A 23447-nucleotide genomic window follows, 5' to 3' on the forward strand; every position below is an offset into this window, starting at 1 on the left:
GTACTTTGGACAAGTCTGCTTAGCTATGAAAAGAGAAATATTGAGTTTATGCTGTATGAAGAGACACACCGAGTTTGTGCCTGTGAGCATCTAACCCCCATGACTGAAATCCATGTCAAGGTAGGGGTTTGTAAGCTCTCAGGTAAAGCCAGGTTGGGGCAGTCAAGTCAAATGTAGATTCCTCTTTGTGATATTTTTGTAATTTAATAAAGAATGCATTTTAAGAAGGCATGAGAAATATATTTAAGTATGGTAGTAATACTGATTCAATTGTTATAATCAATATTGCTATCATCAGTGGCTTCAATTATAGAAAATTGCTAAAATTCCAATATTAGTGTGAATATTAGAATGCTACTTAATATTTCTAACTATTTCACAGAGTTGTACTTTATTTAATATCCTATAGACCACACGTGGTCGACACTGGAAGATGTCTATAATAAGCAAAGAACTGGCGGTCACTTAAAGAATAAGTATTCATCAGAAAACTTGAGGAAACATCACAGTGAGATACCTGTTCAAAAATACAATACAAAAAGGGGTCTACTTAAACAACTTTATCCTTATCTAATTTTCGCCAAATTACATAATACTATTAAGCATATGCTCATGGTATGAAAAAAAAAAAAAAAGCAAACATTTATTTCTGTATATGCACATGAACAAAAACATATTTAAAGGGTATTCTGAATACAAACATTAAGAGACAAACTGATCACCTATCACACTCACACACATTTTCAAATCCCTAAATTAAAAAGGAAATTTTTTTTAATTTTTAACACATCACTGAAAATGTGTCATCTTAACTACCACTGTGGGCTGTTGGCTTTTCATACTGAAATTAACCTCCAAAAATAAAAGTGGGGAAAGGTGCCTACCATCTGCCAAAATATAAATCTACATGAATGTCCAGGCGGTGCTGCAAGAAATGTGGACATATGCTTTCCCTGCCTCTGGTGGGAAAAGAGGATATCAGTTATGAGAAAACTGGGAAAGGGTGCATCCTGTCTGCATCCTAAGATGAAGAACTGATCAACAAAGTTTTCTTAATGTGATGAATAGGAAGTGACTGAGGAAAACTGTAACAGCTGTTCATGGACACACATCAGATGCTACAGACACACCTGACACATATTAAAAAAAAAAAAAAAAAAAGAAACGCAAAAAAAACTTCTTTCCGTCAGGATTATTTCATTTCGTTTAGTCTCATAGAACACAAGGATATTTCTTTTTAAGGGTCTGTGCCAATCTGAAGTGTGTTTTCTGTGAGCTAACATAGCCTACTGCATAAGTCAAAGTCAGGAGCTGAGATGGTAAGACAAGTTAAATTACACAGATTGATTAAAACTAAGAATTTCTATTATTTCAGTATGTATAAATCTAAAAAATATATATAATCTAAAGAATTTTATACTGCTGTGAAATTCAACTAATGCTATTGGCAGACAGTCCTGTCAGTCTCTCAAGAAATACATGTGACTGTGATTATTTTGCAGTAATCACAGAATCACAGAACTGTAGGGGTTGGACTGGACTTCGAAAGATCATCGGGTCCAACCCCCCTGCCAAAGCAGGTTCCTCAGAGCAGGCTAAATGTAGTTTACAAAAATTGTTTAAAAACCCAAATCACAAGATTATGAAATGGTTTATAAGTAAAATTTCAGCACTTAGGACATAAATGAGCCAAATTCAATCATAGCTTATTCAAGTAATCTTTTGTACAGTTAAAAATGTAAAACTGAATTGTCACAATGTATCTTTTTAAATGAAATAACTAAGTGATTTAATCCTTTTTACTGGAAGAAGATCAAATAAGGAGAAACTAAAGAAAATGAAACAACTACAAATAAAGTAATACTAATTTTCAAAAATAAATTTAAATGTAGTTTAATTGGAAGGACACACATTGATAGGCATGCATAGACAAATTAAACTGTTTGTTAACAGTCTGACTGACAACAAACTGACATCTAAAACTTCTAGCGATGTAGTCACATATGAAGAAAAGGAGGTTGTGTGCTTGAAATTGAGGCTGTGAGAATCTTACTGGTTGAATTTTCATTCTCCAAAAGATCTACTAATTGTCTGAAAAATGAATCTTAATGTCTGTATTCCTTACATCAAACAAAGGCCAGTTCTGAATTATAATTTTTCAGAAGCCTTCAGGGAAAAGTCAGTAGTATTCTCATAAAACATAACATGTTCCTAATTTATTTAAAAGTCCTCATAGAGGCTGTAACCACAATGAAAACAAAGCTGCTCCCAAAAAAATGAACTAACATGGCATTCTCTCCTTATGGAACAAATGTCCCACTTATGCAAAGCACAACAACAAGTTTTAGATTTACAGCCTAAATCCTGTTATTATTTTAATTTCTATGCCTAATTCTTTGCCTGGTATTCTGACCCAAGGAGTCACCTTCATTTTGTTGTGCATCTATATGTTAAAATTGTGAGCTACAGAGGCTTCTTGCTTAATAAACTCTACTTCAATATAATGAGCATGTATACAGACCCAACAGAGAGTTAACACAGTTTATCACCTCACCTGTCATATTACAGTATACAAGAAACGGTCCCAAGGGGCCACTTCCATCTGAATCGATATTGTAAAAGCCTGAAGTGTTCCCTCTGTGCTTATAGGCTTCACATGATTGTTCGTAGATAGCTGTAAAAGAACATCATAAATGCAATAGCATCGTGCTATATTTTATTCTGTGAATAAAAATAAAAATGTTTGGGGCCTTTGTACGGGGGAAAGAAGTTGTGTACATTCAAAGCTAAAGAATACAGAAGAAATCACATGAAGTTTTACTTCCATTTGAATTTGTGAAGCACATTTAATTATATATAGAGGGATGATCACAAGGAACATTTTTGAGTATTTTCTTCTGCATTTCAGGCTGGAAATTTCAGGAAGGAAACACTGAAATATAGATTTAAAATGAAAAAAAAAAAAGGGGGGGGGGGGTTAGAAACAGTCATCTAATGTGAAAGCTAAGAGTATCATTTAGACCCTGGGAATCAGATTTTGAGAAGCCAAGCTTTAACAGTCTCAATTAAATCTGACATTTATTTACATGCCTTTACATACAGCAAAAAATAATCAGTGTTACTAGATATTCTAATTGTTTCCTAGTATTTTTTGACTTTCATGGTTCATGTTTTCTTCTCTTTTTCTTTACATAGTAATGTCATGGTAAATAAATTATCAGAGTATAAAAGAACAAAATAAACAGACAAAATGGAAGCTTCTCAGTCCCATGTCATCTATGTTTTATATCAGTCAATTCCTGAAGAAAAGTTTGTGACAACTTCTTTATGATCAAATGAACTACTTACTTCAAATCTGTCATTACACATGTAATCAATGACAATTCCACAACTAGACCACATTAGCCAACTCATCCATAGCAATCAAAGTCATACTATTATAGTGATTCTTTTCTGGACTGTCTGCTATAACAACAAGAAGATTTGAAAATACTCTATCAAAAAGAAAGAGTCACTACATTCAGGAAAAAAAAAATAATTATAAGGTTTAGATAATGTTGATCTAAACTGAAAAAAAATAGTAATAAAAAAAATAAAAGCAAGCTCATCTTCAGTTTACTCTTCTCATAGGTATAGATTATGCACTGTGGTATTCAAAAGTATGTGTACTATTTGAAAAGTCAACACAGTTGTTGAGTTTATCCAAGCAAGATTTAATAGGTGATCTTTTTGTTTATTTGCTTTGTTATGCCAGTTTTGCTGAATTCACCCTACTGGAATATCACCTAACCTGCTCACTGATTCAACAAACTATGTGTTCATGCATGTGATGATGTTTACACAAGACTGTAGTCCTACTGACATAATATATATGTATATATATTCTTGTCCTAAACAGAATTATGAATGATTTGCTGATTCATATGGTGGAACTATGGACAGAAGATATTACCAACCATCTCATGTAACCTATTAAAACATGAAACAGACACAAATAAACAATGAGTTTATTCTGTTAACAGATTTCGAATACTCAAGGCCTTTGTTTGAACTAGCTTCTGAATGGCATGGCATTTTCTTTACATGGCAGAAAAAAATCTAATATAAATGATTAATACAGATGTCACACTTCCAGGAGGAAAGAAAAAGAGGGCAAGGATGAATCTATGACAAACAAAAACAGCTAGAAAAATCGTATACTTACGATAGTGACAAGTAGCTCCCTTGTAACCAGTATTGGTACAGTTACAGTAGAAGCTGTTCCAGGTCTGTGAACATTCTCCACCATGTTCACAGTAATTAGGCAAGCATCTAAAATGAGAAACAAACAGCATTCTCGCTCTGTTTTCCTTTCTCTTACTTGGCATTTACACTTATCAGTAGAAGCAAAATCATGAAACATGATTTTGCATATGTTATATTTGCATATAACATATAACAACATGAATGAAGATATTCTTCAGTCTTTTTGAAGAAGATATCTTTAACGGTACTAGAAAAATATTTTCTCTTCAGCTTTCCCCCTATTCTTATTACCTATCAGAAAGTTACTAATTATGCAATAAACTTGTGAGACTATGCCGAGAAAAATCTATTTTTTTGGAAATAACAATTAATTGCTACAAATTTCATTACTGTTGTATATTTATCATTTATTTATTAAAAGAGAAAAAATTCCCAGCGCCACTGTCTTTTTTATATACACATACATAGCTATTACTTTATAGACCCATAAAATGCTTTGTATTGAAAGGGACCTTGAAGATCAACTAATTTCCCCTCCCATTCCCCCCACCATGACAAGGGACACCTTCATAATAGGTTGCTCAAAACTCTAGCCAACTTCACCTTAAACAGTTCTAGGGGTAGGGCACCCACAACTTCTCTGGACAACCTGTTCCTGTGCCTCACCACCACCACAGTAACAATTTTTTTCCTAATATCTAATCTAAATTTATGTTCTTTTAGTTTAAAATCATTACTCCTTGTCTTATCACTAAATACCCTGCTATTCTGGTGTGTATTTGTTTGTTTGTTTATACAACATACTGCTGCCAAGACACTAAAAGCAGTAACTCCCGATAGGAAATCATGTTCCTGTGCAAGGCTTGATGTAATTATAATAGATTCATCTGGTACTCTCTCTTCAGAGATTAAATATACTAAATTTGTAAAGCATTTAGAATGACATTTTGGCCTATTAATTTAAAGTTATTTTATCATTTGTTTATGCACAATTAGTAGTTATTAAACCAATATAGACAAAGGACCTGAGAGAAACGATATTAAACAGAAATATATTAAGAGATTTATTTGCATGCCCAAGAGGAATATGAACAATGAAGCAATATAAAGATATTAGACAATGAAAAGGCTAAATGAAGAAGGCATGTGAGAGTCATCATATTAGAAACATACAAGAAGGAATTAGAAAGGTTTTGGATCTAAGGAAAAAAAAATAAGGAAACGGTTGGGAGTTTTTGCTTGTTTAAAAATAACAGGATAATACATGAAAATGAATAAATGTCAATAAAGACTAAATATAAAGAACACTTCCTTTATGCTGAATGTTTATATATGAAAGATATAGAATGCAGTCAATATAATTATCTTCAGTTTATTTCAGATCACTATAATTATTTTCACTAATTTCAGATCACTATTTGAACGGTAATTTTTATTTGTATTCATGCACTATATTACATTAAAACATTAAAAAAATTGTTCAACACTTTTTCTAATATCAAAGCAATCAGTAACTCCAGTATTCGGGTGGCATTTCAATATTTTGAAAATGTAAATAACTTGAAAATGTGACGCTTATGATGAGTCAAGGATAAGTAAGTTGTATGCTTGCCCTCAGCTCTAGGAAAAGTTTCTACCATTTGGATCGTAGTGGCAAAAACACTGAGTACTTGAAAAACTAAAGACGTGTAGAAATCATTATAGTGTGAGACCATTGTCTCAAAATTATAGGATGTAAAAAATTATAAAGGCTATTGAAAACTGTTAATATGTGTAAGAAATTTTAAAGGTGACAGAAGAGAAGGAGAATACATGTTATCAGCTGCGTTTATGGTGAGATGTAGAAATAGTTTCGTAAAAAGAAACATGAATTTTGTTCCAGATAATGGAACAAAACAGCACATTTTGCAGAAGCAAACAGGCAGCAAAGGCAATGGGACGTGTGAAGAAAATGGAAAGAAATACTTTTTCCCAGACAGGCTAATACAAGACCAAGAATGCTTCTAAAGAAATGGTTTATTTTCAAACAAAATATTATGTACATAATTCAATTTATTTTCATCAATTTAATTAACTTCTATTTTGTTAAGGTAGGAAGGCATATGGCAATCATTGTGAAATTTGAAATTCAGAAAGAAAAGGATTAATATTGTGTCAGAAAGCTAATGAAAACATCGTGCAAAAGACTGGGAAGTTTAAGTGGTATACAAAAGCCCAAACAACAGCAACAACAAAATATTTTTATGTTTTTGACAGACACACACGCACAAAACAAAAACAAACAAAAAAACCGTATCTTATAAGAAAGACTTACACTATATATAAATATATATAATATATAATATATAATATATATATATATAAAATCTTACACTATATATATAAATATGTATATATATAGCCTTTCTTATAAGATAAGAATGTTTTATATATATATATTTATATATATATATATAACATTCTTGGTACAGTACAGTTGGTACAGCAACAAAAAGTTAAACAGGTAGGCTAAAATTCTAAAAAAAACTTGCACTACTATCACTACTATAGTGGTTTTACTCAGCTGGGCAGCCCAACTCCATCACAACTATTTTCTCAATCCCCTTCCTCAAAGGGAAAGGGGGAGAAAATATGAAGGAAAGCGCTCAAGGGTTGAGATAAGAATATAAGATCACTCAACAGTTACTATTACAGAAAGAAAAAAAAAATAAAAAAATAAGCAAAACACGGAGCATCAGGGGATTAATAAAAATTATCACTTACTACTTACAGGCTAGAGCACTGAGAAACCCAAAACAAACAAAAAATACCTCCCTGCCCCATCCAACCTCTTCTACCTCCTTCCACCAAGTGTCACAGCAGAATGGAGGTTGTGGTCAGTCCTTAACACTTCATCTCTGAACACAGTTCATCTCTCAACACTTCACGGTCATTCTCTGTCCCTGCTCCAGCATGGGGTCGCTCCCACTGGATGCTGTCCTTCCTGAACTGATCCTGAGGGGACTTCCAACACGCAGGAGTTCTTCAAAAACTGCTCCAAATACGGATCCATACCATGGGGTCCATCTGTCAGGAGTAAACTGCTCTAGCACAGGTGGGTGTCAGCCCCCCCCCAGACCCCACTGATCCTCTGTGGCTTCCTCTCCGTGGGCTGCAGCTCAGGCCTGGCGCGTACTCCTGTGGGGGCTCTCCATTAGCCGCAGCCTCCTTCAGGCCACATCCACCTGCTCCACCAGGGGCTCCTCCATGGGCTGCAGTGTGGAGATCTGCTCTGCCGTGGGACCCATGGATTGCAGGGGGACAGCAGGCCCCACCCTGGGCTTCTTCACAGGCTGCAGGGGAACTTCTGCTCAAGCACGTGGAGCCCCTCCTGCACCTTCTGCTCTAACTTTGGTGTCTGCTGGTCTGTTTATCTCTCCTCACTCTCTCAGCTGCTATTGCTTAGCATTTTTTTTCCCTTTCTTAAATCTGCACTCACAGAGGCACAACCCACATTGCTTATTGGATAGTGGTGGGTTCCTTTGGAGGCAGCTGAAACTGGCCCTTATCAAGCATGGGGTAGCTTCTGGACCCATCTTACACAGGCCACCCCTGCAGCCCCTCACTACAAAAACCTTGCCTTGTAAACACAATACATTTGCTCAGTGCAAATGCCATGCCATCTGGAACACTGTAAATAATTCTGTATTTCTGTGTGCTAGGACCCACTAACTTTATATATATAAGTCACAATTGTTTATTTTATTATAATATATATATATATTTTTTTTATATAAAACCAACATATAGTAAATGCTTTACTATGTACCAGAATATGTAAAACATACCACTTTCTCTGAATTTATTTCATAACATGTCTTTTTAATTATGGAGCAAATGATTGTTCACAAATCACAGCTCTGAGTTTAACATTTTGAGTGCTCCCTAGTTATATACATACATACAGATTCAAATATCTATGTTAAAAAGAGAAAGTAGTCAGTACCAATTAACTTATCAGTCAATTTCTTGATATTTTCTATTCAAATTCTTGTTTAGATCTCCATTTAAGTGTTCAACTAAAGAATATCATTCTTTAAACCTGACTCTGCTCCTCATTCTTACTACTAACAACAACAACAAACAAACAAAAAACACAGTGTAATGAAAATTATTCCAGAGTGTTGAAATACAGCAATATGGTGCTTTAGAAGCTAGAAGGAAGTAGGAAGTGTTACAAAGGCTATTAGAAAGGGGAAGAAGGAGATGGTGAAATAAGTGAAAAATGAGAAAATGAATCAAAAGGCTGTAGGGTAAGGAAAAGTTGAGAAGAAACATATCCTATATTCCAAATAGAAATCTCTAACAGAGATTCTGTTTCCTCCACACTGAACTCCAGCAAATTCCTGCCACTTGTTCTATTTTGGAGAAGGTGTATAGACGTTCCTCCTTCCAAAGGGAGGCATTAAAACTGGTCATTCTTTAAAAAAAAATAAAAAATACCCTATAGTACACACTAGTTACAATTAATTCTGACCTGAGCATAAAATAAAGATTGCTCACTGTTTGTGAGGATGTTTCCACTATGTTTCTGGATGGGTAGAATATAGAAAGAGCAATCATTTGTAAAGAGCATAGGATTTCAAATGATGAATGAGATTTCAAATGTCAGAGATTTGTGTCTACAGTGTTACAAAACAAGCAACAACAACAACAACAAAATAAAAATTAGCCAGAAACATCAAATATTTTTAACCTCAGATATTGGAAATTTATTTGCAGTGCAACAACGTCTTCTATTTGCTTTTCTATGTATACTGAAAATCTTCTGTACCATTGAATGTTTGTGAAAGAAGCATGCAATTTTGTAAGCATTTTGTTCCTGGTCATGAGGTCAGTATTTGAAACAATAACAACAACAAATCAAGTATATAAATAAATATATATAATTTTCTTACCTGTCTATAATGCCACATAAATCTATCTGAAGATCGCTGAAATTGCCAAAAATATTTTTCTGAACTGAATTCATATCCACTGCTTTGTTGCCAATAGAAATGAGCCGCATACATCCTTGAAAGCCACCAAATGAGCTTTTACATTCAGAATTGTTTCCAATGTTTGGACAGCCTGAGAGAAACATAAATCCTGGAGCTGAAAAATATTTTAATGAAAATAACATGTATACCAGAATTTGGTAATTTTTAGGCATAACAAATTTTGTGGCCAGGTTTATCCAGAAACACTTCTGATTTGGCACGTCTGTGCAAGAGTAAAGAAATAAGGCTGTTCAATCTTACTGTATGTGCAAATCAGTGCTACAGGGTACAGCATAACCCAAACAGCAGTTCCAAAATAATTAATGGAACCAAGATGTGAACAGATTCACCAAATGATCTTAGTCACAAAATGTTGGGTTATAATGCAGGCTGACTGTGATCTGGACAAATTTCAAGTCATAACTGAAGTCAGAGGAAATGAGCTACAAAGTACAAGGGGTTTTCTTCATCAAACTATCCAGAAGATTTCTGAAAAATGAGGACAATTTTTATATGTTTGTGATCAATGAACCAACTAGGAAAGGTGCTTTATTGAAAACTTCTGCTCCTAGACAAGTTAAAAAATGAAGACGTGAATATCAAGGCTAGTCTTTGTTGCATCAAACATGAGACTGTGGAGTTTAAGATCCACAGACAAGACAGTGAGAAAGCAAGCAAACAAACACAGAAGTACAGCTATGGATTTCAGAAGAGCCCATGTTGGTTTGTTCAGGGACATATTTTTGAGGATCAAATGACAAGGACCTAGGGCCGTGGGAACTGCAGAATTGTCTGAGGCCTTTTTTCTTCAGTTTTGATTGGTAAAGACTTCTCTTGTCCCAACAAAGTATGAGGTAGGGCAGTAGTAGCCACAGAAGATAAAAAAAAAAAAAAAAAAAAAAAAAAAAAAAAAAAAGTCTAAGAGCTATCTGAAAGCACTGGAAGAGCTGGCCAATATCATCACAACATCCAATGTTGTCACAGTTAAACTACTAACATTTTAATCCTTAAAATAATTTGGTAATTAGGTGAGCTTCTTGATGATTGGAAAATGTTGCGCTCACTTTCAAGAACGCCAAGAAGTAGGGCCCAGAGAGCCAGGGACTAGTCAGCCTTTCCTCACTACCTGGAAAGTTCATGGAGCAAATCCTCTTATATGCTATGTGACATACAAAAAAGGTAATTAGAGACAACTGACATGAATTAACCAAGGCCAAATCATGCCTGACAAAACTTCTTTTTTTTTTTTTTTTTTTGACAACAGGCACAGTGGACAGGGGGGAGAGCAGTAAACACTATATACCTTGACTTTAGCAAAACCATCAACATTTTTCTGTAATTTCCACATCATTGGATTGATGAGATGTCGGTGGGTAAGTGGACAATCAATGATGAAAGTCTAGCTGATGTTCAGTGGTCTTTCAGGCATCAGTCTGTTTAAAGTCTTCATTAACAGTAGGGAAGACAGGATAGAGTGCACTCTCAGAAAGCTTGTGACTGATACTAAGTTGGGGGAAGGGGTAAATATGCTGGATGGCAAGGCAGCAACTGGGCAGGCAGAAGAAAAGGGGTGACAGAAATACCATAAAGTTTAGCAAGAACAAGTACAAGGTGTTTCTTCTGGGATAAAAGATAAAATAAGCCCATGCAACAGTGTAGGCTACTGCTAAGAGGCGGATCCACAGAGGAAGTCTTGGTGTCCTAATGGACAACAGATGCACCATGAGACATGAATGTGCATTTATGGCACAGAAGGCTAATGGCATTACCAAAAGTAGTGCCAGCAAGTCTAGACAAGTGGTCTTTCCCTCTCCTTGGCAACTGTGAGAAGTTGGAGTGCCATGTCCAGTTCTGGACTTCCCAATAAACAAAATACATTGATATCCTTGAGTGAGGTCACAAAGATGGTCAAGGAACCTAATGGACAGGATGTATTTTAAGGTGCTGAGAGAGCTGGGTCTGACGAGGCTTAAGACGGAAAGGTAAAGATATCTGAGAAGGAGATGCAGGGAAGGAGACAGTCTCTTTCTGGAAGTCTACAGTGATTAGAGGAGAGGAAAAAAGATAAAAATCAGAAATGGCAAATTCAAATTACATATCAGCAAAAATAAACTTTTTTTTTTTTTTTTTTTAACCATGAAGGTGTTCAATACAGGAACAAGTTAGAGAGATTTCCATGCTCAGAGGTGCATAATCTGATCTACATCCTGATATAATCAGATTGGTTTTGAGCAGGAGACTGGACTAGGCAACCTCTGGAGTTACTATCTATGATTGATATTCTGAAAGTATGTAATACAGTAATTTGTATATTATTTTTCTGATAACGATCCTGAAATGCAATTTGCTTATTACCAATTAAATAGACATTATTAAGAAAAGCTGATTTGGTTTAAACCGTATCAATTGAGAAGTTTTCCCCTATGATAGCTGAACACTGTATGATAAAATATGCCTTTTTATCTTCGTCTTTCTTCCAAAGGTCAATATTTATTCTGGAGCAAGGGCCATATTTGATCTTAATCAAACAATACTACTGTTTGTTTTACAATATTCAAAGAGTTTCTTGTTTCATGATGTTTGGAAGCAGAGACTGTTAAGGTACTTTTGTTTCACAGAGCAAATGGGTATTTTCTGAAGTTCTGCAGAGAATTTGCAGAGATTTATTTTTCCAGGAAGCAAAATGACAATGGAAACTGGTACATCTATTCAAAGGAATATGCAAAAACATAAATAAAATTGATATATTTTTAAGAAGTGTATAGTATAAAATGACTAAGTGACATAAAATAAGTAAAATAAGTAAATAAATTCTCAGTGTCTTTTTCTCTGGTGAGGTACCAAACTGTTCAAACCTGTTATTACCTTTCTAAAGGAAAATGTATATTAACTACTTTGCATATTGCTGTAAGAATAACAAATCTGTGGATTTGCTAAAATCTAAACAGGAACAGAGCAACCTTACAATATAATGAACATTTTGATAAATCAATTACAGGTCTTAAACAAATTCTCTATAGCACTATATAATAAAATGTTAAAAACAAACAAACAAACAAAAATCTGTCATTTTTGGTAAAAAACAAAAACAAAACCAAAACTGACATTCATTTGAGAGTGAAAGACTTCCAGGGGAGTCCATACCAAAAAATAAAATAAATAAAATAAAATAAAATAAAATAAAATAAAATAAAATAAAATAAAATAAAATAAAATAAAATAAAATAAAATAAAATAAAATAAAATAGGTGAATGCAGGAAAAGTTTACATCTCTAACTTCTGGGTTCAAAAAGATTTTGCCTCAGATTTTTCTTATAAACTGTATTTTTAAAATGTTGTCTTCCAGATTTGTTAAAGTCAACGTATAATGATTATTACTGAAAGTGAGATTCCTTATTACTATGGGTCAAATATTAATAACAGAAATAAATAGTTTAATAATTAAATTTAATCTATGTGCTTATTGCAAATTTAAATAATGTCTTTTTTCCCTTACAGTTGCAAAGTTATTATTCCATGATCTGAGAGCTGTCATGTATTTTTGACTAGGAGTTATGCTGACATAATTCTAAATTACCTTCATGTTTATCACATTTCCTCAGATAAATTTCTGCATTTTTTTGCATATTCTGTATTCTTTAAAACAAGTAAAATGACCATTGTGTCCCCAGAGCATCTCTTCTGGAAGACTCTTATTCATATTTAAACAGCCAGCATACAGAAAAATGCTAAATATGTGTATAAACTTGGAAATGCACTGTACACATTTTGATGGTGGAATATGGAAATGTTCACTGGTGTATTCAGAAATGTGGGAACCTGGACCCATATAGAAATAAATATCTACAAAAAGTTTTCTTGCCATTCAACATCCATATTCTGTATCTTTCTCTGATTATCAATCAGTTCAGGATGTGTCTTTACTAGAGAAGGCTAGATACCAGATCCAAAAAATCCACAGATGGTCTGGTAGCAATTCCTAGATTTACTTTCTGCTTGTGAGCATTTTTTATTTTATTTTATTTTATTTTATTTTATTTTATTTTATTTTATTTTATTTTATTTTATTTTATTTATTTTATTTTATTATTATTATTATTTTTCCCCCAAGGGAACTAATCTGTGGACAATGACTTGGTCCAGATGCATTTATTTTTTTATACACATTCTGATTTGTATGCATTCATTTTTTTATTATTATTTTTAATAAATTGTTTAGTCGTAAACTAGTAAGAGACGAAGCTTTAAGGGAGAGTTAAATAATGTATTTAAATAATTTGTCTAATGTTGCTATTATGCACTCCATTCCTAACTTATCTAGGTTTATCACAACCTGTACAATTATATCAATAAACATATTAATGACAAAGTCATTTGATGAATTTATGCTTAAAAATAATATCATAGAATCATAGAGTCATAGAATCATTAAGGTTGGAAAAGACCTCTAAGATCATCTGGTCCAACCATCACCCTACTACTGATATCACCCACTAAACCATGTCCCTAAGTGCCACATCCAACCTTTGCTTAAACACTTGCAGGGATGGTGACGCCACCAAATTCCTGGGCAACCCGTTCCAGTGCCTCATTACTCTTTCTGAGAAGAAATGTCTCCTAATTTCCAAACTGAACCTCCCCGTGTGCAACTTAAGGCCATTCCCTCTAGTTCTATCACTGGTTATCTGTGAGAAGAGGCTGACCCCCAGCTCCCCACAACTTCCTTTTAGGTAGATGTAGAGAGCAGTGAGGTCTCCCGTGAGCCTTCTCTTCTCCAGACTAAACAACCCCAGTTCGCTTATCCACTCCTCTTAGGACTTGTGTTCCAGGCTCTTCACCAGCTTTGTAGCCCTTCTCTGGACATCCGGGACCTCAAGTTCTTTTTGTGTTCAGGGGCCCAAAACTGAACACAGTACTTGAGGCGCAGCCTCACCAGAGCAGAGTACAAGGGGACAACCACCTTCCTGGTCTTGCTAGATACACTAATCCTGAAATAAGCCAGGATGCTTTTGGCCTTCTTGGCCACCTGGGTGCATTGCCAGCTCATGCTCAGGCCTCTAGTGAAAATAGGACACCTCAAAACCTTTTAGAGAGAAGTTATATTCTCCAAACATAGTATTGTTGTGCTATGGTGGTCAATTTTTTTTTTTTTTTAATTATTATTATTATTATTACTTATATTTTATGATTGTGTATTGTGCAATGAATAAGTATGGACCTAAAGAGAAAGAGGATATTTGCACAAGTAAACATGCACTTCAGGTGAAGTCTTGAAGTCAGCCCAGTGGAAGATTCTCAGAAAATATATATTAAAAAAAAAAAAAAAAAAAGAAAGAGACTTAGCAACACAAGCAACATAATGGCTGCATAACAGGAGACTTGTGTACCTATTTGATTGATTGTTGATTATCAGTCATGCTAAATTTAATTATCAGGACACAATACTAGAAAACTATGTTCTAGAAATTGACAAAGGATTTAGGGTGGTAATTTATTCTACTTAGCATGATAAAAATTTTGAAGAAATGTGAACCCCAAAATATCATAGCAATTCCTGAAAAAACAGTACTCTAAGAGATATCTGAGTTAGACAACAAAGCCTTGAAGCAAGCCAACACATTCTTGCTATTTGATTATCTATGTCTGCAAAAATTTACATTTAACTGTGTGATATTGCCAGCATAAATAAGCAACATATTTCACCTCCAAAGTAGAATGTGTCTGCTGAATAAATTTGCAGAGATATGGAGGCATGAACAGATGAGGTCATATCGTTGTCCACTATTAAGCTGATACGATTTCTTTTGGCAGAGAAGAATACAGAATGCCACTGACCATTATTTAATCCAGCACCTAGGAGGGAAACAAAAAGCAAAATGAAGGACAGACATCCATTATTTGTTATATTATCTGGATGTTATAAATTAGAAAGGAGAAGAGACCAGTACAGTAGCAATCATAGCTGAAATAACAACTTGAGGAGATAATGAAAGGAGAAAAAAAAAAAAAAAAAAAAAAAAGGATTAAAGAACACAAATGTCTTTTGTGAAGACAGAGACTTTGTCCATTCCCTTGCTTCACTTCTGATTAAAAAAAAAAGTATTTTAGTGAATAAGCTTTACCATTGTAATGCTCCTAATTATCAGTAAGTTACATTTAATGTACGGACTATGAAAAATATCCTCTCAATCTGAGGAGGTTATTACTAAGGCATTATTGTGATGGTTGATACAGTATTTAACATATGATACACATTTTTATTGCACTGTCACAAGGTATTTCTTCATCTTTTAAAATCAAAGGTAGATTGTATGTAAATCTATTTATATGTAAATAATTGTAAATTACATTACAATGCAGAAAAATAACTGTACCATGTAGATGTAAAAAGCTTCATCAAGCATAATGTCAATGTCATTTTTTTTTTTTTTTGTTATTATTATTTTTCAGTTACTCTTAGAAATATATTGGAAAATATGGAAAATATATTGGAAATAAATGGGTAAATTTTGGAGCTACTTTCTAGGCTCTAACACCAATTTACATTACTTCTGTCTCTATGTGACAGAACATGTTCTGGAACATGCCTGCATATATAGATTTAAATACATTTTATTTTAGTCAGTACATAAACACTTACTATCTTTACATAAGTGGTGTAAGTCAATTATGTTCCTGAGTGGTTTTAGAACTATGATACTTCTTTCAGAAGACTACAAAGAACACAGCCTTTGAGTTATTTAAAGTCTTTTATTGACTGCAATGTCTCAGATTTGTGATGTGATTTCCCTCTTTAAATTTAATGTATTTATATAGTCCTCTCTAGAATTTGCTCTATATTCTATAAATAAATATTCTGAGAGTTAACAGATTTGTTCATACAGACAGAAAAGAAATCAAAATATAAAAGTGACAGGGTTCAAACAACTAAATTGCGTTATAACTAGGACTCATATATTCCAAACTACCACAGTCTAAACACAGAAATTCAGCATACAATTCAGAGATTAATCTTAAAATTACTTCTAAATTCGAATAAAATATCATTTAGAAAGTGTCTGTAATATATTAAATACAATATTAGATATATGCACCATTTATATGACTTGTTTCCTTACTTCAACTGGTATATTTGTCAGGGACTATACAAGAAGAAACCTTATCCTCTAATAATAGTAACTTTTGCTTTATGCCCATCTTAGGTGGAATTATATAAAAAAACATGGCACATAGATTACCTCTGTGTTTCACTTCAAGCAACCATTCCCTCTTCTAATAGAATCACAGAAAGTACAGAACCATAATCACAGATTTTCTGATAACATTCAGGCAATTAATTTTATTTGCAGTTTGGTATGAGAAATGTCATATGAGGATACTAACAGATGCAGTATATTTACAGTCAGGATAAAGAAGGGAAGGGAGGGAGGGGGAGAGGAGCATTAAATGTAACAAGTGGAGCCTGACTCTTTTCAGTGGAGTCTCATGAAGGCAGAGTAAAGGGGAAGAATCACCTGCCTTGCCCTGCTGGCCATGTTTATTTTGCTACAGCCCAGGATGCAGTTTACTTTGTGGGCTGCAAGCACACATTGCCAGCTCATGTGGAGCTTCTCATCAGCTAACACCTCCAGTTCCTCTCCTCAGGCCTGTTTTCAATCTCTACTCAACCTGTATTTTTTCTTGGGATTGCCCTGGACCAGATGTACAACCTTGTACTTGGCCTTGTTGAACTTCATGAGGTTCACACACAACCATCTCAAGCCTGGCCATGTTCCTCTGGATGGCATCCCTTCCGTCCAGTGTACCAGCCTCACTACACAGCTTAGTGTCATCTGCAAAGATGCTGAGCGTGCACTCAATGTCACTGTCCATGTCACCAAGAAAGATGTTAAATAGTACCAGTCCCAATACTGACCCCTGAGAAATACCATGCATAACTGACTTCCACTTGGATATTGAGCTGTTGATTGCAACTCTTTCAGTGTGATCATCCAGCCAATTACTTGCCCAAGTGGTGTATCCATCTAATCCATGTCTCTCCAACAAGGATATCATGGCAGACAGTTTCAAACGCTTTGCACTGGTCCAGGTAGGTAATGTCACTTGCTCTTCCCCCATCCACCAGTGCTGTCACCCAATCATAGAAGGGGACCAGATTTGTTAGGCATAATCTCTCTATACTGAAGCCAGGTTGGCTGTTACCAGTTACCTCCTTATTTTCCATATACTTTAGCCTAGTTTCCATGAGGATCTGCTCCATGGTGTTGCTGGGCACAGAGGTAAGACTGACTGGTGTGCAGTTCCCTTTGTCTTCCTTTTTTTCCCTTTTTAATCATGGGGGCTATATTTCCCCTCTTAGGGTGAGTGGGAACTTCACCAGACTTCCACTACTTCTCAAATATGATGGTTAGTGGCTTAGCAACTACATTTACTGGTTCCCTTCTCCTGCAGATGCCATCAGGTCCCATGGGGTTTTACACCTTTAGGTTCCTTAGATAGTCTTGAAACCAATCTTCTCTTATACTGTATGTGGTTCATCATTCTTCTAGATCTGGCCTTTGCCTTCTGGGCTTGGGCTAAGTGGCTAGAGTTCTTGCCAATGAAGACTGAAGAAAAAAAGTAATTGAGTAACTCAGCCTTCTCCGTATTGTGGGTAACCAACTCTCCAGCTTCCCTCTGGGAATAGTCCACAATTTCCCTAGACTTTCTTTTATCGCTGATGTACCTATAGAAACCTTTATTTTTTCCCCTTGATGTTCCTGGACAAATTTAATTCTAATAGGGCTTTAGCCTATTAGAAGCTCTATTTAGATTTGCTAACCTGAACCCTGTCTGCACAGACAATTTCTCTGTATTTGTCCCAGGATGTTTGTCCTTGCTTCCACCCTCTGTAGACCTCCTTTTTCTGCTTCAGTTTGGCCAGGAGCTCCTTGTTCATCCATGAATCCTGGCATTTTTGCCTGACTTTGTCCTTTTTGGGATGTATTATTCCTGGTCTTGGAGAATATGACCCCTGTATATTAACTATCTATCCTGGGCCCCTCTTCCCTTCAGGTCTTTACCCTATGGTGTTCTAGCAAGCAGATCCTTGAAGAAGGGAAGGTCTGCTCTTCTGAAGTCTGAAGTGCCCAGGGTAGTGAGCTTGCTGTGCTACCTCATCACTGCCCACAGGATCCTAAATTGCACCATTTCATGGTCACTGTACCCTAGATTGCCTTGAGTTTCACATTCCCTAGCAATCCCTCCTTGTTGGTAAGAATGAGATCTGGCATAGCACTTCTCCTCACTGGCTTCTCTATCAGTTGGAGAAGGAAGATATCAACAATGCATTCCAGGAACTTCTGGATTGCCTACACCCTTCTGTGCTGTCCCTTCAGCAGATTTTGGGGTGCTTGAAAAAACAGGGCTTGTGAATTTGAGGCTGCTTCTGTCTGTATAGAAGGGCCTCATCTGCTTGGTCTTCCTGATTCATGTTAGACTAGGTAAGAGAATGTCCTACCATAAAGGAGATTGCACTAATACTTAAGTAGTGCAAATAACTTATTATAGCTTAATCATTCATTAATTAATAAGCTGTTCTCCTCTTTCTTATATGGCTGAAGAGATCTCTGAAGAACTGTGCACAAAGAAATGTGCTCTGATTTAATTATCAAATTTCGCATATGTGTGAAAGACAGGTCGTAAGACTGCTTGTAGGAGAAAAAACCTGTCCAGCCATCCATAATTTAATTACTCAGTCTTTAGATGTAGGCTTGATTTTCTTCAGTGAGTGTGGCAACAATAAGCATTTCAGAAACTCAAGAAGAAGTCCTGCATATGGTTTTGTTAGATAACTTTTTTCTTAGAAGAAAATATGATGGTTTTCTTTCTCTTTCTCTTTCTCTTTCTCTTTCTCTTTCTCTTTCTCTTTCTCTTTCTCTTTCTCTTTCTCTTTCTCTTTCTCTTTCTCTTTCTCTTTCTCTTTCTCTTTCTCTTTCTCTTTCTCTTTCTCTTTCCTTTTTCTCTTTCTTTTTCTCTTTCTTTTTCTTTTCTCTCTCTTTTTTTTTTTTTTTTTTTTTTTTTTTTTTTCAGTGCTTTGCCCTCATAAAGTCAGCCACAATTCCTTCTGCTAAATATTATGAAAAATAAGCTTATATAGAATAATAACAGAAATATAATAATTTACCAAAAGGGTTGTTAGAAATTGGAATGGGCTGCCCAGGGAAGTGGTGGAGTCACCATCCCTGGAAGTCTTTAAAAGACGTTTAGATGTAGAGCTTAGGGATATGGTTTAGTGGGGACTGTTAGTGTTAGGTCAGAGGTTGGACTCGATGATCTTGAGGTCTCTTCCAACCTAGAAATTCTGTGATTCTGTGATAACATTAAATTCTATTTCAGTACAAATTGCCAAGATTTATTGTGGGGTGTTTCAGCTAATATTGTATTGCAACTTTGAATAATTTGCTCTATGTACAAGGCTACAGATGTTAAAAGTGCCACCACCTTCAACAGGTCTGTTAAAATGATGCCACATGACCCCAATTTCTTTAACATATATCATCTAACTGAACTGCAATTGAAACAGCTTCTAACAGACAAATTTTCCCTGTTAACTGCACATCATTCTTGCTAAGAAATTGACATTTTAAAATGGTGAGCCCGAGGAAGCTACTTGTCATTAAAATGATACTCTTTGTCTATCAGTTATTTTTGATTACAACAAATATCAAGTTTGTGTTACAAACTTAGTGTTACACACAGAAAAAAAAAAAAAAAAAAAAAAAAAGTATTTAAGTAAATTTTAACATTATTCATGGTCATTACTTTCCTGAATTAAAATTTTAATTTTAACTTTTAAAATTTTATGCTTAATCATTATGTGTCTGTAGAGATACAATAAACACTGGAATTGTGAGAAACTTTTTTTTTTTTTTTTTTTCCTTCAAAAGAATTATCATTTTGTACCAGGAATTGAAGTAAGGAACCAATCTACAATAATAATAATAATAATAATAATAATAATAATAGCAAGGACCTAAGATTTGGGAACTCTTAGCTTAAAATCCTGTTGTCTCTTTGCTCTACTTGCCTCTGCATTTTGTTCTTTATCTACTTCATACTGCCAAAGACATTATTCATGATAAGTGATTTTTCTTGATTACTGATTATTGATTTTGTGAATACTTTGTGCTCTTTTACATAGATTTTTTCAGTGCTGTGGGATTCAAAAAGGATTGGGGGAAAAGAAATTTTAGTGATTATTATTTTGATTATTTGTTTATCTGTTACTTATTTTAGTAATAGCTTAATTTACATACTGTACTCATTATTACTCAAGACAAACTGGAACTTTTGTGTTCATGCAGAATCTACACCAATCCCAGAGACATTTTCCTGTCTTTGAATATTCTTTGGAATTCTATGTATCCATCTGAACTCTCTAGTCTTACCTATCCTGTGTAAGAACTCATTCTGGCACTACTATTTTACCCCTCTATAACAAAAAGTTTAAACTCAGTTTGTTTACACAAAGAATGAGCAGCTGGAATTCTGAGGAGAATATACTGCTGACAAAACAATGCTAGGTATTAATATTATTACATGGTACTGCTTCTCTCCATTTTTTGAAAGAGTCATAGAATATGAAGACTTTCTCAGCTGACACTGTCCTGCTTTCACATGGCTTGAAACATACTATTAGTTTTCCAGTGGGGAAATAGTCAGAACAAGACTATTGCTCGCTGAAAATCTCAGCTCCACCCTGAAGGCTATTTTGCAACACACACTATTAAGAACATATGATCTAATCTCAATTCAGTGATTAACTACAAAAAAAAAATAAAAAAATCTTTGGTTCTCAATTATTGAGTCTCCTCAACTTCTTCATTTTTTTTTATTTTTTTTTTTTTTTCTATACATCTTTTTCTTAATATAGACTCAGGCCTGCCTTAGCCCTTAGCTTCCTGGAACATGACCTGGTGTTTGGCAAGTTTTCTATATGTAGGTAATAGAAAGCTCTGTAATTGAGACTTCTAGGTAATAGAAAACAAAATATATGTACTAATATATAACTTTATATAAAAAAGAGTTACTTGATACCTTTTAAATGCACTGACAAATAGCTTCATAGAGCAAGAAATTAATTGATTACATTTCACAAATGGAAAACTTGCTTCATGCATTTCTTAGATTATACAGATGAACTGTACATATCGTATACCCAAATTAAGGACTAAACTCGCAGCCTGTGTTATTACAAGTAATTTCTACTCAAATAATCACTGAGAAAAAATAATGTTAAAATAAACCAACAACCATAAAAGCATATACAAATCGCTAAGAAAATAAAGAATTAAAAATAAATAAATAAATAAGGAATCATTAATTTGCAAGCCAAGTCAATGACACAGGTTTTAGTTAACGTGGTTCTTTTTTTTTTTTTTTTTTTTTCCATAATAATGTTTTGTTTTGTTTTGTTTTGTTTTGTTGTTTTTCCTTCATTTCTATTACCTGCACTAATGTCACTCAAGGTTTTGCCTGGCTTATGAAGATTGATTTTAACTTTTCCATCACTCAGATATAACAGGAAACCACCTGAAGACCGATGTACTTTACTAGATAACAGAAGTCCCTCTTTGTTCCAGGTGCGAAATTGGAAACTGATGGATATTTCTTCTTGGCCTGAAGTGCCAGGCAGTGCCAGGTAACTCCTGGAGCTCAGAAATGTAACAGGAATCACCTGTGGCTCTAAACACAAGAAAGATATGTTGCCCTAGAAAGAAATGAAACAAGAATGGAATTAGGAATATTTAGGTAAAACTTGTCATGAGAACTTTTGCATTGACACAACATAGTTTCAAAATATTTGGCATAGAAGTTAACACTCTTGAATGTCTTAGTCTAAAAAAAACCAAGTACAAATGTATAAGAAAATCACCAGTTTGAGAAACTTTTACCTGATTCTTTGGCAAGAACAGACATAGCTGCCCAAGCAGAGTGGCAAAAACCCTTGAGTGAATGATGTAAGATCTTAAATGAAGTGATTGAACCTTCAGTAGTTAAACACCACCACTTTGAGTTTATTTTGGCTCAGTCAAAATTGCATTAGGATCTTGACAAATTTCTGAATTTCAGATGAAATCCCACAGAATGTTAGGTTTTGTATAAATATACAGTCCTGAATGCCTGTATGCAGAGAGGAAATCTGGGGTGGGTCTGTGTTTATGGCAGTGCTAAATCTGAGAGAGAAAAACAAAAAATATTCTGGACCAAGTAACAGTCATTCCTATTCAATGCAGCTGGAGATGTTCACTGAGCTCAGTATTCATTTTCAGAAATAATCAGTGAAAATTACACATATAAATTCTTACTACTTACAAATATGAAACACATACTTTATAAAAAATATCTCTTATTTTATCTGTTTATTTATTTTCCAGTGGGCCCACGTGGATCAGATTATGATTAATATTTAATTATTTAACCTTTATTTTGTACTTGACTGTTCCTGAAATCTCTGGTTCTTAGGTGCTTAAATAAATCTGAGGATGAGTTCATTGACTCTGAGCTTTAGTTGTATCTGCAGTTGTACTGATATAAATAAGAAGACAGATATATTTTTTGAGTCTGGTGTTAAAGTATGTTAATACTTTATGACTCCTGACAGTGATAAAACATGTACTATGATCTAATGACTTGCCATCATTTGAAACATAACTAAGTAGTTCTGTACAGATGATAACTGATGACAAAACAAACAGATGATAAAACAAACTTTTTAGAATTTAAAGCACATCTAACAACTTTTCAACACAAACAGTTTTTAAACTTTTAAAGGCACATAAAATGTTGACCTTATAGAATAAAACTATAAAATCAATCTAAGAAAAAATCTCACTAGCCCCTGGCACGGCAAGGCATTAAAGTTTATCTGTTTTCTTTTCCTTCAAGGAACATATATAAATATATAAATGAATAAACTCATTTGTAGAGAGATGAATAGTTGACTTAACAGACTCATAGTAAAAAGGCAGTCATCAGATTAAGAAACTTCGTCAAAGGTTAAAAGATTTCCATCTGCAGATTCCCCCTCCTCTTTATTTGGACAATTGCCTGAAAGACCAGCAGAGTGGCTGTTTAATAGGGATTCTGTAGTAACACAGATAATTTCTGGCACATATACATTATAAAACATCTAAATAGAT

General features: G+C 34.4%; 1 protein-coding gene across 4 annotated transcripts in view; it reads right to left on the reverse strand.

Moving 5' to 3' along the window:
* Nucleotides 1-23447, reverse strand: part of CNTNAP4 (contactin associated protein family member 4) — a 409919-nt gene that overhangs the window by 241177 nt on the left and 145295 nt on the right. For 2 of the 4 annotated variants that reach the window (XM_084503723.1, XM_084503721.1), the window contains exons 8-12: nucleotides 21754-22015; nucleotides 14968-15117; nucleotides 9183-9378; nucleotides 4205-4311; nucleotides 2555-2674 (exon numbers count right to left, since the gene is read on the reverse strand). In XM_084503723.1, coding sequence (XP_084359849.1) covers nucleotides 2555-2674; nucleotides 4205-4311; nucleotides 9183-9378; nucleotides 14968-15117; nucleotides 21754-22015 — 835 coding nt within the window. The remainder of the gene's footprint in view (nucleotides 1-2554; nucleotides 2675-4204; nucleotides 4312-9182; nucleotides 9379-14967; nucleotides 15118-21753; nucleotides 22016-23447) is intronic. The other 2 variants (XM_084503722.1, XM_084503724.1) reach the window with 2 other exon arrangements.

Source organism: Aythya ferina (assembly GCF_964211825.1).
Source record: "Aythya ferina genome assembly, chromosome: Z".
In the NCBI taxonomy this organism is placed as follows: Eukaryota; Metazoa; Chordata; class Aves; order Anseriformes; family Anatidae; genus Aythya; species Aythya ferina.